General features: G+C 43.6%; 1 protein-coding gene across 1 annotated transcript in view; it reads right to left on the bottom strand.

Annotated features, from left to right (window-relative positions):
• The window catches only part of tmem185 (transmembrane protein 185), a 29,284-nt gene extending 20,852 nt beyond the window's left edge, over window positions 1-8,432 (bottom strand). Inside the window, exons 1-3 of the mRNA XM_084313261.1 lie at window positions 8,234-8,432; window positions 6,192-6,368; window positions 3,673-3,880 (exon numbers count right to left, since the gene is read on the bottom strand). Coding sequence (XP_084169387.1) covers window positions 3,673-3,880; window positions 6,192-6,368; window positions 8,234-8,271 — 423 coding nt within the window. The 5' untranslated portion in view covers window positions 8,272-8,432. The remainder of the gene's footprint in view (window positions 1-3,672; window positions 3,881-6,191; window positions 6,369-8,233) is intronic.
• Window positions 8,433-12,793: the final 4,361 nt, after the last annotated feature.

The following is a 12,793-nucleotide window of genomic DNA, read 5'->3' as shown; positions in this document are numbered from 1 at the left end:
TATACAAATACTATTTAAATATATATATATAAATAAATATATATATTCGGTTTAATCTGATCCTTCACAACATATCCCCTTTATCATTCTTGCCAACACATAGCCTTAGTAGCAATACACACAGGATATACGACCAGTGTGTACGCCTTGCCTCTACTGTATGGGTGTGTCTGAGTCGACGTGTGTACATACATCTATGTATATATTAGGCATGTAACAATCTCAATACAGAATAGAAAAAAATAAATTATAGAACTGACGTTCAATACAGTGTGTCGAAATTGTAAACCATGTTGATGATTATCCTCCTATTCTCTTCCCTAAATAGGCATCTTGTTTGTTTTCCTCTCAGTTTAACCGAGTGTTATGGTGTTGCGTTATTGCTACTAGCATCATATTTAACTGGTGTTATGGTATGGCTACTGCTACTAGCATCATATTTAACTGGTGTTGTGTTATGGCTACTACTAGCGTCATATTTAACTGGTGTTGTGGTATGGCTACTGCTATTAGCATAATGTTTAACTGGTGTGGTATGGCTACTGTGATTAGCATAATGTTTAACTGGTGTTGTGTATGGCTACTGCTATTAACTAGGGGTGCACCGATATGAAAATTGGCCACCGATACCGATACCGATTGTTCAACTAACACAATCGGCCGATACCGATACCGATACCGATAATTGTGGCAAAAAATAAGTATTTTAAATTTTTTTAATTTATTTTTTTTATTTTTTTATTTTTTTTTAATTTTTTTAATGAAACTACTGTATGTGTGTTTGTATTTGTAGGCCTCTTTACTTACTTAAAAAAGGAAACATCAAGAAATATGTTTATGGTATCACTGATCCCTCTCCCAGTATCGTCTGGCGGCCTGCAGAGGGATACTATTTTCTCAACCAGAGCTTTCAACCAATGCAATGGAACCATTCTGGCGGCCTGCAGCGGGATACTATTCTCTCAACCAGAGCTTTCAACCAATGCAATGGAACCATTTTGATTGACAGTCGATTCGGCCAATTACGCCACACCGCTAGCACCCACCTCCTGCTTACCACCAAGCGTTTATTCATTTTTCTACTTCGGGGCATGCCGCCATTGATCTGCTTACGAGAATGCGAGTCAAACTTAGAACCACAACAAGCTAATACGTTAGCTGCCCGGCAGTGCCCGCCGACCAGCGCGCTCCACAGGATGGCCAAACGAGACACAATGATTTTACTGCAACAAATTTTATAATAAAACAAAGCCTTTCTATACATTTGTCTGGTTGAAAACTTTATTAACAGATTGCAGAATGTGTAGTTGGGTACGGAATGAGCAACGGAATGTAACCGAGCTATGCACGGCTTGCTTGCTATCTTCGGGTAAATACTATGCTGATGTAATTGAACGTGTAACTAACTATAATAACGTTAATGCCACAAAACGAATGTTTGTGTCATTTTAACAGCAGATACTTTCTTAAATGCCATCCTCCCGACAGAGCGGTGTTGATGGGGAGCTCTGATGGATTCGCTTGGTTGTGTTATTAACATTGAACAGCTAACCGAAAGCTAGGGTTAACTAATGTTAAAGGTTTAGCCATAACGTTACGTTGGCTAAAGTTGGGGCTATTCTTAATCCAGTAATAATGGCTGCAGACCTGCAAGCAAAGTACAGCAAGTTGGCAAAGGAGTATTCCAACGTAAATCACATTTTCACCAGTAACGTTAGTCTTCTGCCTCCCGGCTATGAACGGACTCGGAGTAATGCCTTGCTGCTATGGGTAATAATAATATGCTGATGTTATTGTCCGTGTAACACTAACTATATAACGTTAATGCCACAAAACGAATGCCTTGTTAATCATAAATAGTAACTTTGATGCAGTAGCTTGTGTGTGTGTGGGGGGGGGCGGGCGTTGTGCAGGTAGGTCGCGAGTGATTTTTTTTTTTTTTTGCCTTTTGACGCTACACAAATGGATGGTTAGTTATCGGCGACTGCTATCGGCACATTTGAGCTTATCGGCCGATAGGCCGATAGCAGTCAACAAGGCACTTATCGGCCGATACCGATACCCGACCGATATATCGGTGCACCCCTACTATTAACACTTTCAGAGCCCTTGGTTAACCTTGATTTACCCCGTTGAATGAATCCACTTCAATGTTAGTGTTAAAAACGCCGAATCTATGTTTTAAATGATGGCTGTGTCTAATCTGCCCAGTCACTTATCAATGACTCGTTTGCAGTCAACATTGTCGAAGCGGATTGTTTTTTTTATCGGTTCTTTTTCTTTCTATAGCATTTTGAAAAGCCCTCGTTTTCAAGGAAAATATAAAGATTCCATGATAAGACATTTACTGGAATATTCTAGAATACACAAAAACTGTCATTCGGCCTATTTATGAATAGTTTTCAAATAAACGCTAGATTATCGATAGTATATGTGTACGTATGCACGCTATAGACGCGAGCTGAAAAATCGATTCTCTTATTTCCTCATCAGCGATCGCGCACACACAGACACATCACACATGGGGCAAACGCTGAGATCTCAGCGAATACAACTCTGATTATCCCAAGACTGGTAAAATAGATTCCTTACCTCAGATCAGATGTTCTCCAAAAAGATTATTCCAATTCCTGATCGCCATTCCAAATATCGATCACGCTTATTGATTGATTATTGGCTGCTGTGAATATATATTCCAGGCTGATTCCCGTCCCGCGATGACTTCCATGTTGATCAGACTTCTTGCCAGCACAAGGAGCCAGCTGGCTCCGCCTCTACAGATCCCAGGTCAGTCTAAGCGACTGACCTGCAGTTACACAGGGATAGACGATAGGGGGTGCTTTTTTCCATTCTGAGCTCCTGTAGGGGCTGGTGTACCAACGGGAGACTCGGTTGATGAAATATGAATTCAGATCGCTAATAAAACAATATTTGTCGTCATGGGCACTCAACGGGGGGGCTGATAAAACGAGATATGTCGTCCGTGGCACTGAAAGGGTTAACATAATGTTTAACTGGTGTTATGATATGGCTACAGCGATTAGCATAATGTTTAACTGGTGTTGTGTTATGGGCACTGCTATTAGCATAATGTGTAACTGGTGTTATGATATGGCTACTGCAATTAGCATAATGTGTAACTGGTGTTATGTTATGGGCACTGCTATTAGCATAATGTGTAACTGGTGTTATGATATGGCTACAGCGATTAGCATAATGTTTAACTGGTGTTGTGTTATGGGCACTGCTATTAGCATAATGTGTAACTGGTGTTATGTTATGGGCACTGCTATTAGCATAATGTGTAACTGGTGTTATGTTATGGGCACTGCTATTAGCATAATGTGTAACTGGTGTTATGATATGGCTACAGCGATTAGCATAATGTTTAACTGGTGTTGTGTTATGGGCACTGCTATTAGCATAATGTGTAACTGGTGTTATGATATGGCTACTGCAATTAGCATAATGTTTAACTGGTATTATGGTATGGCTAGGGTCATTAGCATAATATGTAAAGCTCATTTTCATTGTTCACTTGAAATAAAATGTCCAAATCAAGTTGTCTAGTATACGTATAGTATATATCCTATAATTAGATCTCTAGTATGAATACATTAACATGACCTCAACATGGAACCTGATGCAGTGTGTATAATTCCACTCCTTTACCTCCAGAGAGCGGTCGTGTCTGAACCCCCAGACGCAGGCGGCCACGGAGACGGGCGACACGAAGAAGAGGGGCATGAAGACCAGCAGCCAGAAGTAGTTCCCCCGTGCCACGCGGTCACACACCAACACCTCGAACATCAGCAGAAGGACGTGGAGGCCCACGGCTATTAGCATGGCCTTGAACTCCACACAGGTCTCCCCTTCGGCCCTACAGGAGAATACACACACAATTATTCACCACCACCATGCACGTATATCCAAGGCTCCAGACATATGACGTCCAATACAGAGTACTCATAGGCTCTGTTGCTTTTACTGAACAGTATAGACTCCGTTGGAGGGTGATTAATGAGATCAAAATCCATTTTCTCCATTAGAGAGATCTAACCTGCTTCCATGAGTCAATTGCTTTGATTTCTGCCACGTTACACATGGTTCTTGGTATCAGATTAGTATCGGGGGAAATGCTCTGATAATACACTTTTGGTATCCCTTTAGCCTGGTATTGGACCGAAATCCGAGTATCGGTACTGGCATTTCCATTACACACATTGTGTGTGTGTACCTGTACGGCAGGTTGTGTGTGTACGTACTGTGGGTTGTGTGTGTGTGTGTACCTGTACTGTGGGTTGTGTGTGTGTGTGTACCTGTACTGTGGGTTGTGTGTGTGTGTGTACCTGTACTGTGGGTTGTGTGTGTGTGTGTACCTGTACTGTGGGTTGTGTGTGTGTGTGTACCTGTACTGTGGGTTGTGTGTGTGTGTGTACCTGTACTGTGGGTTGTGTGTGTGTGTGTACCTGTACTGTGGGTTGTGTGTGTGTGTACCTGTACTGTGGGTTGTGTGTGTGTGTGTGTACCTGTACTGTGGGTTGTGTGTGTGTGTGTGTGTACCTGTACTGTGGGTTGTGTGTGTGTGTACCTGTACTGTGGGTTGTGTGTGTGTGTGTGTGTACCTGTACTGTGGGTTGTGTGTGTGTGTGTACCTGTACTGTGGGTTGTGTGTGTGTGTGTGTGTGTACCTGTACTGTGGGTTGTGTGTGTGTGTGTACCTGTACTGTGTGTGTGTGTGTGTGTGTGTACCTGTACTGTGGGTTGTGTGTGTGTGTGTACCTGTACTGTGGGTTGTGTGTGTGTGTGTACCTGTACTGTGGGTTGTGTGTGTGTGTACCTGTACTGTGGGTTGTGTGTGTGTGTACCTGTACTGTGGGTTGTGTGTGTGTGTACCTGTACTGTGGGTTGTGTGTGTGTGTACCTGTACTGTGGGTTGTGTGTGTGTGTGTTAGGGATGCCCCGATCGATCGGCCACCGATCGTTATCGGCCGATAATCAGTATAAATATGCGATCGGGGAATTCCGATAATTAGTCATATTCGCCGATCGCGGAAACTGATCAAGTGGATATCTCACTCGCTTGTCTCAGACGCACAGGACCTGCAAACTGCTCCTCCTCCCTAGCCCCGCCCATACCCGTGTAGAGTTTGTAAACACAGAGGAGGCGGACCTCCTCTGCTGAGTCTAGATAGTGCATTCGACCTGAGCTAACGTTAGCTACCTAGCTATCGTTACTGTTTAAACAAAATTACCCAGTCAACTATTCACTTTTAGTAGGCATTGTCTAACGGTATTTAGCCGGCTAGCTACTGATAGCTCCGGATATCAACAAATGCCCCAGAAGTCTAGTGGTCCATGTTGATATCTCCGTTAGCTTGCGTTAGCTGACGTCAGTTCACCGTTCAAAACGAAATGTCCGATTGAACTAAATAGTTGTCTTAACGTCATCTAGCCGGCTAGCAGTAGCTACAGATAGCTCCTGATATCAATGTCTTATATCAATGTCTTATAACATCTAGTCGGCCAGCTACCGATAGCTCCTGACATCAACAAACGCTCCACAAAGTCTAGTAGAGACGTGTATGCTACCTGTTAGCTCACGTTAGCGCAAGTTAGTTCACCGTTCAAAACGAAATGTCCCATTGAACTAAATAATTCACTGAGGCGTTGTATTAACGTTATATATCCGGCTAGCAGTAGCTACAGATAGCTCCTGATATCAATGTCTTATAACACTGATTCGATGCGTATTCGAGCTGAGGGCTTGCTGAGCACAGTTAAGTAACGTTATGCCAATAGGGTCCAGGTGCAGCGCCGGAGAATCCTGGCCGTAGCGCTGCTCGAGGCTACTCGAGTATAGGTCCAGGTGCAGCTCCAGAGAATCCTGGCCGTAGCTGGAGGCTACTAGAGTACACACAGACAGTGGAGCTTGTTGCGTGGTGGCGATGTCTCGCAGATAATACAAGTACAAGTCTAATTATATAATATATATATTTTATAAAAAAAAAAAAAAACACTTTTTAATATAAACTAATTTTTAATTTCTTTTTAATCAAAAACGATCGGTATCGGATCGGTATCGGCCGATATGGCTCACGACGATCGGTGATCGGTATCGGTGGCAAAAAACGTGATCGGGGCATCCCTAGTGTGTGTACCTGTACTGTGGGTTGTGTGTGTGTGTGTACCTGTACTGTGGGTTGTGTGTCCAGACACCAGTGCCCACGGAGGCCCCTATGATAACAAGCAGCTTCCAGAGCCATATTGGAGTGAACACGGCCCAGTAGCTCCACTGGATGACTTGATCCAACCTCAAGGACAGCAGCACAGAGAACAGCAACAGGCACGAGTAGATCAGGAACTTACTGCAGAGAGGGGGTCAGTAATTATAGAAAGAGTGTAACGTGGGGGAAAGCATCAGGTCCAAGTGGATCAAGAATGTCCAGTAATGGAGGGAGGGGGAAGTAAAAAGACTCAAACAAACTCCCAACAGGATCAGCCACTTCCTGTGAGAGAGAGATGGGTCAAAAGAGAGATGGATCAAAAGAGAGACACTAGCCAATAAGGAACTTCCTGTGAAAGAGATGATAATAATAATTTGTATAGCACTTTTCATACAGGGGATTGCAGTTCCAACTGTACTTTACATCAGTAAGAAATAATACATAAAATCAGTGTAAAACAAGCAGCAAAGCATAAAGTGGGATATATATTAATCAAATCATATCAGAACCTCATGTTCCAATAGGCTTCTGTAATCTGTTACAAAACATGATAAAGGTCAGAGTATGCACCCAGCGGATAGTGGGGCGTAGAGATAAAAGTAAATATAAGTAAAATAATAGCAAGGGTAAAATGAGCAGACATATACAATCACAGTTTTTCACATTAGGATCCAACATCCCAACAGGCCAACTTGTAAGACCAAATCACAGTTATTCACATTAGGATCCAACATCCCAACAGGCCAACTTGTAAGACCAAATCACAGTTATTCACATTAGGATCCAACATCCCAACAGGCCAACTTGTAAGACCAAATCACAGTTTTTCACATTAGGATCCAAAATCCCAACAGGCCAACTTGTAAGACCAAATCACAGTTTTTCACATTAGGATCCAAAATCCCAACAGGCCAACTTGTAAGACCAAATCACAGTTATTCACATTTAGGATCCAACATCCCAACAGGCCTCCCTGTTTATGGCTCGATCATCACACATAATATGATAAAAGAGTAGCAAAATAGTGCAATAGTGTAGTGATGTAGCTTTAGTGATTTTACGTCACAGGGACTCGAACCCATACGCTGTAGCTTTAGTGATCTTAGATCACACTGAGGGACTCGAACCCATACGCTGTAGCTTTAGTGATCTTAGATCACAGGGCCTCGAACCCATACACTGTAGCTTTAGTGATCTTAGATGACAGGGCTTTAGTGATTTTACATCACAGGGACTCGAACCCATACGCTGTAGCTTTAGTGATCATAGATCACAGGGCTTTAGTGATCTTAGATCACAGGGACTCGAACCCATACGAGATGGATCAAGAGAGACAATAGATGTGATCAAAAAGAGTCAGGGGGGGGGCTGTGGGTTAAATGGGGTGCATTGGGTAAAAAGTGTAACAAACTGGCAACACGTATGTCTATAGTATATTACTGTAAGAAGGAGCACGAGTGGTTGCGTGCTGGGTGATAGGCGAGAAAGGTGGTGATAGAGTAGTCACAGCAAGAAAAGGCTATTTTGCTACAGGACAGAGGAGGTTGTGGAGAAATGGGAGGGTTGTTGTATGTAAGTATGTATGTAAAAAATGTAAATGTAAATGTTGTTGTGAATGGAGAGGTGGGCAAAAAGAAGAGTCAAATCTGCAAGGAGGTATGAAAATAAACACATGACATATACCATCTAGTGAGGTAAACCTGTCTCAGTGAAAACGACGGCTAAGTTATCCAACGAGCCCCAAAATGTTACTTTACGTTAGTGTTTAATACTAGCCAGTTAGCGAGGCCCACACAGGTTTAGTCAGCCGTTGAACATTCATAAACAAAGAGATATCCTCGTCTATTATTCGCCACTTCGTTAGCTAACGTTACCGTGGTAATATCGATACGATATTATAAACACAATGGACTTTGGCGATGTTTCCAAGTAACATTGGATTAACATCGCCAACGAAAGCCTGATAGCAAGCTAAAGAGCTAACGCGCTAGCTAACTTGACGTTACCTGGGATTGAAATCTTGAAACAGTCCTCTCAAATTCATGGTGGAAAAGTACGTTGGCTACTTAAGTATGCCTTTAGCTACATAACGTTAGTTACGTCACATAGTCAACGAGTGGTAATTTCACCCATGGTAGGTTTTCTTCCTTTGCTTGATTCGTTTTGTTGCCGGACAGGCTACTCGGCACAGCAGCTTGTTTTGCTTTGGCTAGCAGTAGCTTTAGCTGATCGAGTCCAGTGGCCAATCAGATCGCAGAACCCGAACGCGGAACTGCAAGTTTGTTGGTAAAAGACTACACGCCGACGGCGTTGGCTTCTTCTTCATCTTATTCTTCTTTGTTTGGTTTCGGCAGGCTAGACGCCCGTTGGCACGTTGTCGCCTCTCGCAGTCAGGAGGATGAATGAATGAATGAATGAAAACTTTATTTAACAGATTGCAGAATGGGTACAATACAGTACGGCTCAATACATACAATTGTTAAGGGGATGCAGACCTGAGAAAGACGTTTGTCTTGTTTCCATCAGGGTCCCCCATTTTCAATTCATATAGACATATATGACATACATGACATACAGACAGTCAGTACTGCTACATCTATACATCTATGACATACCAGATCTGCAAACACAGTACTGTTTGTGATACAGAAGGAGTCAAGAAAAGGGAGTATATACATTTGACGTAGAAAACTGTACATTGGAGGAGGCTGGGTGGGGGGGGTTGGGTACATTGGGATATTGACAACCATACTGGGTAATTTACATTGGAGGTGGTTGGGGGGGGGGGGGCCGGGGGGCACACTGTATAAACAAGTAACACTGTACATTGAGGGGGGGGGGGGTTGGGTTAGGATATTTACAGGGGCCAGTGTTGAATTGCAGTCTCCCGTAGGTGTCTCTTGAGAGAGGTTTTGAAAGTGGGTAGTGATCCACATTCCTTTACAGCTTTGGGTAGGGCGTTCCACATTGATGTGGCATAATTGCGAAACGTGTTTAGTCCCTTATTTGAGCCGAATCTGGGTTTAACATGATTTGTGGAGCTCCCTCTGGTGTTGTGATCGTGGTATTCACTGACCTTTGGGAAGTATTTTGCCATGTACATGGGTACCTTGGTCGTGTAGTGTATCTTGTAGACCAGGCCCATTGCAAGTTGCTGTACTCTGTCATCTACTCTAAGCCATCCTAGGTTGTCAAAGTGGGCAGGGGTGAGGTGGGTTCTAGGAGTAAGGTCAAGCAGTAGTCTGACCAGTTTGTTTTGAGATGTTTGTAATTTTGTTTTTAGCGCCTTTGAGGTGCTTTGGTACCATGAGGTGCAAGCATAGTCGTAGTACCCCTGAATGAGTGCTCCTGCCAGAGTCTTCAGGGTATTCTTGTTTACCAGAGAGGAGATCCGGTACAAGAATCGAGTTCGTTGGTTGACTTTTTTTATTACATTGGATGCCATTTTGTCACAGGAGAGATTAGCCTCTAGGATGGAACCCAGGTAGGTAATTTCATCTTTCCTTGTGACAATATTGTCACCCACTGTAACTGAGAAGCCGTCGGTCTTGCTGAGTTTGTTATTTGACTGAATGAATGAATGAAAACTTTATTTAACAGATTGCAGAATGGGTGCAATACAGTACGGCTCAATACATACAATTGTTAAGGGGATGCAGACCTGAGAAAGACGTTTGTCTTGTTTCCATCAGGGTCCCCCATTTTCAATTCATATAGACATTTATGACATACACAACATACATGACATTTATGGCATAGCTGGGACATATAGGTATTTAGTACTGATACATTTGTGACATAAACGGTATTCAAATATACAGTACTGTGACCCCTAGATCCTGACAGAGTATATACATATGAGATATGATGGGGAGGGGACTGTACATTAGGAGGGGGTGGGTGGGTGGGAGAGAAATATGCATACGGCGGGGAGGGAATATATACATGCGGTGGGGAGGAGACTGTCTATTAGGAGGTGGTGGGGGTTTTGGGCATTTACGGTGGCCAGTTTCGAATTGCAGCCTCCCGTAGGTGCTCTTTAAGAGCGGTTTTGAATGTGGGTAGGGATTCACATTCCTTTACAGCTTTGGGTAGGGCATTCCACATTGTTGTAGCATAATTGCGAAACGTGTTTAGTCCCTTGTTTGAGCCGAATCTGGGTTTAACATGATTTGTTGAGCTTCCTCTGGTGTAGTGGTTGTGGTATTCACTGACCTTTGGGAAGTATTTTGACATGTACATGGGTACCTTAGTCGTATAGTGTATCTTGTAGACCAGGCCCATTGCAAGTTGCTGTACTCTGTCGTCTACTCTAAGCCATCCTAGGTTGTCAAAGTGGGCAGGGGTGAGGTGGGTTCTGGGGTTCAGGTCAAGTAGTAGTCTGACCAGTTTGTTTTGTGATGTTTGTAATTTTGTTTTAAGCGCCTTTGAGGTGCTTTGGTACCATGAGGTGCAAGCATAGTCGTAGTACCCTTGAATGAGTGCTCCTGCTAGAGTCTTCAGGGTATTCTTGTTTACCAGTGAGGAGATCCGGTACAAGAATCGAGTTCGTTGGTTGACTTTTTTTTATTACATTGGATGCCATTTTGTCACAGGAAAGATTTGCCTCTAGGATGGAACCCAGGTAGGTAATATCTTCTTTCCTTGTGACAATATTGTCACCCACTGTAACTGAGAAGCCGTCGGTCTTGCTGAGTTTGTTATTTGAACCGAAGAGAATGGACTCTGTTTTGCCCATGTGTAATGATAGTTTGTTATCAGCGAGCCATATGCAGATTTTGCCTATAGTTCTGAGCTGAGGGTTTTTTCAACCTGTAACTTGTTCTTGTTAGAGACCAGCAGGGCTGAGTCGTCCGCAAACAGGAACAAGTTGCAGTCACAAGCTGACGACATGTCATTTGCATAAATTAGGAACAGTAGCGGACCTAGTATGCTTCCTTGTGGAACACCACAGCTTACTGTGAGGGGGGGGGATAGGGTACCGTTTACCTCCACCATCTGCTCTCTCCCCTCCAGGTAGGATTGCATCCAGCTCACTGATAGACTATCAAAACCAATTGCTTTTAGCTTGTCAATCAGAATGGTGTGATTGACAGTGTGGAAGGCCTTTTGTAGGTCCAGCATGACCATGCCGCAGTATTTGCCCGCGTCCACCTCTTGTTTGATGTGGTCGTTTAAATAGAGAAGGCATGTGTCAGTGGAGTGGGATGTTCTGAAGCCAGATTGGAATTCGTAGATTAGATTTTTTTCCGCAAGGTATTTTTCGACCTGTTCGTATACAATTTTTTCCATGACTTTCGAGATGGAGGTAAGGATAGAAACAGGGCGGTAGTTGCCTGGGTCTAATTTACTGCCTTTTTTGTGCAGAGGGGTCACTCTCGCAATTTTGAAGTCCTTGGGGACGTGTCCCTGTTTTATGGAGAGGTTTATTATGTGTGTGATGACTGGGGTGATGGCGGCTGCTGAGTCTCTGAGGAATTTGGAGGGGATGTTGTCATGGCCAGTGGCCTTGTTGGGTTGGAGGGCGCTCAGTTTTTTGAGTACCTCATCTGTTGTTACCATTTCCAGTTTGAAGTCGTCTTTGTGGACCCCTAGGTTCTTGTAGTATGCTACTATGTGTTCTACCCCATAATGCCCTGAGTGGGAGGGTAGTTTGTTTACCAGTGTTGTGGCTATGTTTGTGAAGAAACTATTTAAGTAATTGGCTACATCCAGCTTTTCTGTGATGAGCGTGTTGTCCGTCTTTATGTTTATGTTTGAGAATCTGGTTTTAAGTTTTTTACTGCAGCCTAGTTGGTTATTGAGTAAGGATAGAAACAGGGCGGTAGTTGCCTGGGTCTAATTTACTCCCCTTTTTGTGCAGGGGTGTTACTCTCGCAATTTTGAAGTCCTTGGGGACGTGTCCCTGTTTTATGGAGAGGTTTATTATGTGTGTGATGACTGGGGTGATGGCGGCTGCTGAGTCTGAGGAATTTGGAGGGGATGTTGTCATGGCCAGTGGCCTTGTTCGGTTGGATGGCGCTCAGTTTTTTGAGTACCTCATCTGTTGTTACCATTTCCAGTTTGAAGTCATCTTTGTGGACCCCTAGGTTCTTGTAGTATGCTACTATGTGTTCTACCCCATAATGCCCTGAGTGGAAGGGTAGTTTGTTTACCAGTGTTGTGGCTATGTTTGTGAAGAAAATGTTTAAGTAATTGGCTACATCCATCTGAGCTCTACAACAGCTCATCGCAACCCATTTCACTTCAATCATGCAAGGTTCCAACCTGCTCATTGGGAGCAGTTAGGGGCAGGCACGTTGGAACTATAAAACGGCAGGGGGTGCTGGGGGGTCGCCAGATGACAAATCTTTTCTTTCTTTTTTTTTGCGGTCAGGCCACTGAACTTAGAAGCAGGCCAGGCCAGTGTTTCTAGTTGCACCAGCGCAATAGTTATATAACCTAGGTGGGGAACGACCAGGAGATCACTGCAACTCACACAAGTTGGAGAACTATCTCTCTCTCTCTCTCTCTCTCTCTTGCTCTCACACAAACACAAAGGGAGCCGCATGTGATTGGTGGAGGCG

Source organism: Notolepis coatsorum (genome assembly GCF_963971535.1).
Source record: "Notolepis coatsorum genome assembly, chromosome: 4".
Taxonomy (NCBI): Eukaryota; Metazoa; Chordata; class Actinopteri; order Aulopiformes; family Paralepididae; genus Notolepis; species Notolepis coatsorum.
The sequence above is the reverse complement of the archived record's forward strand: the minus strand, read 5'-3'. Positions and strand labels throughout refer to the sequence as shown.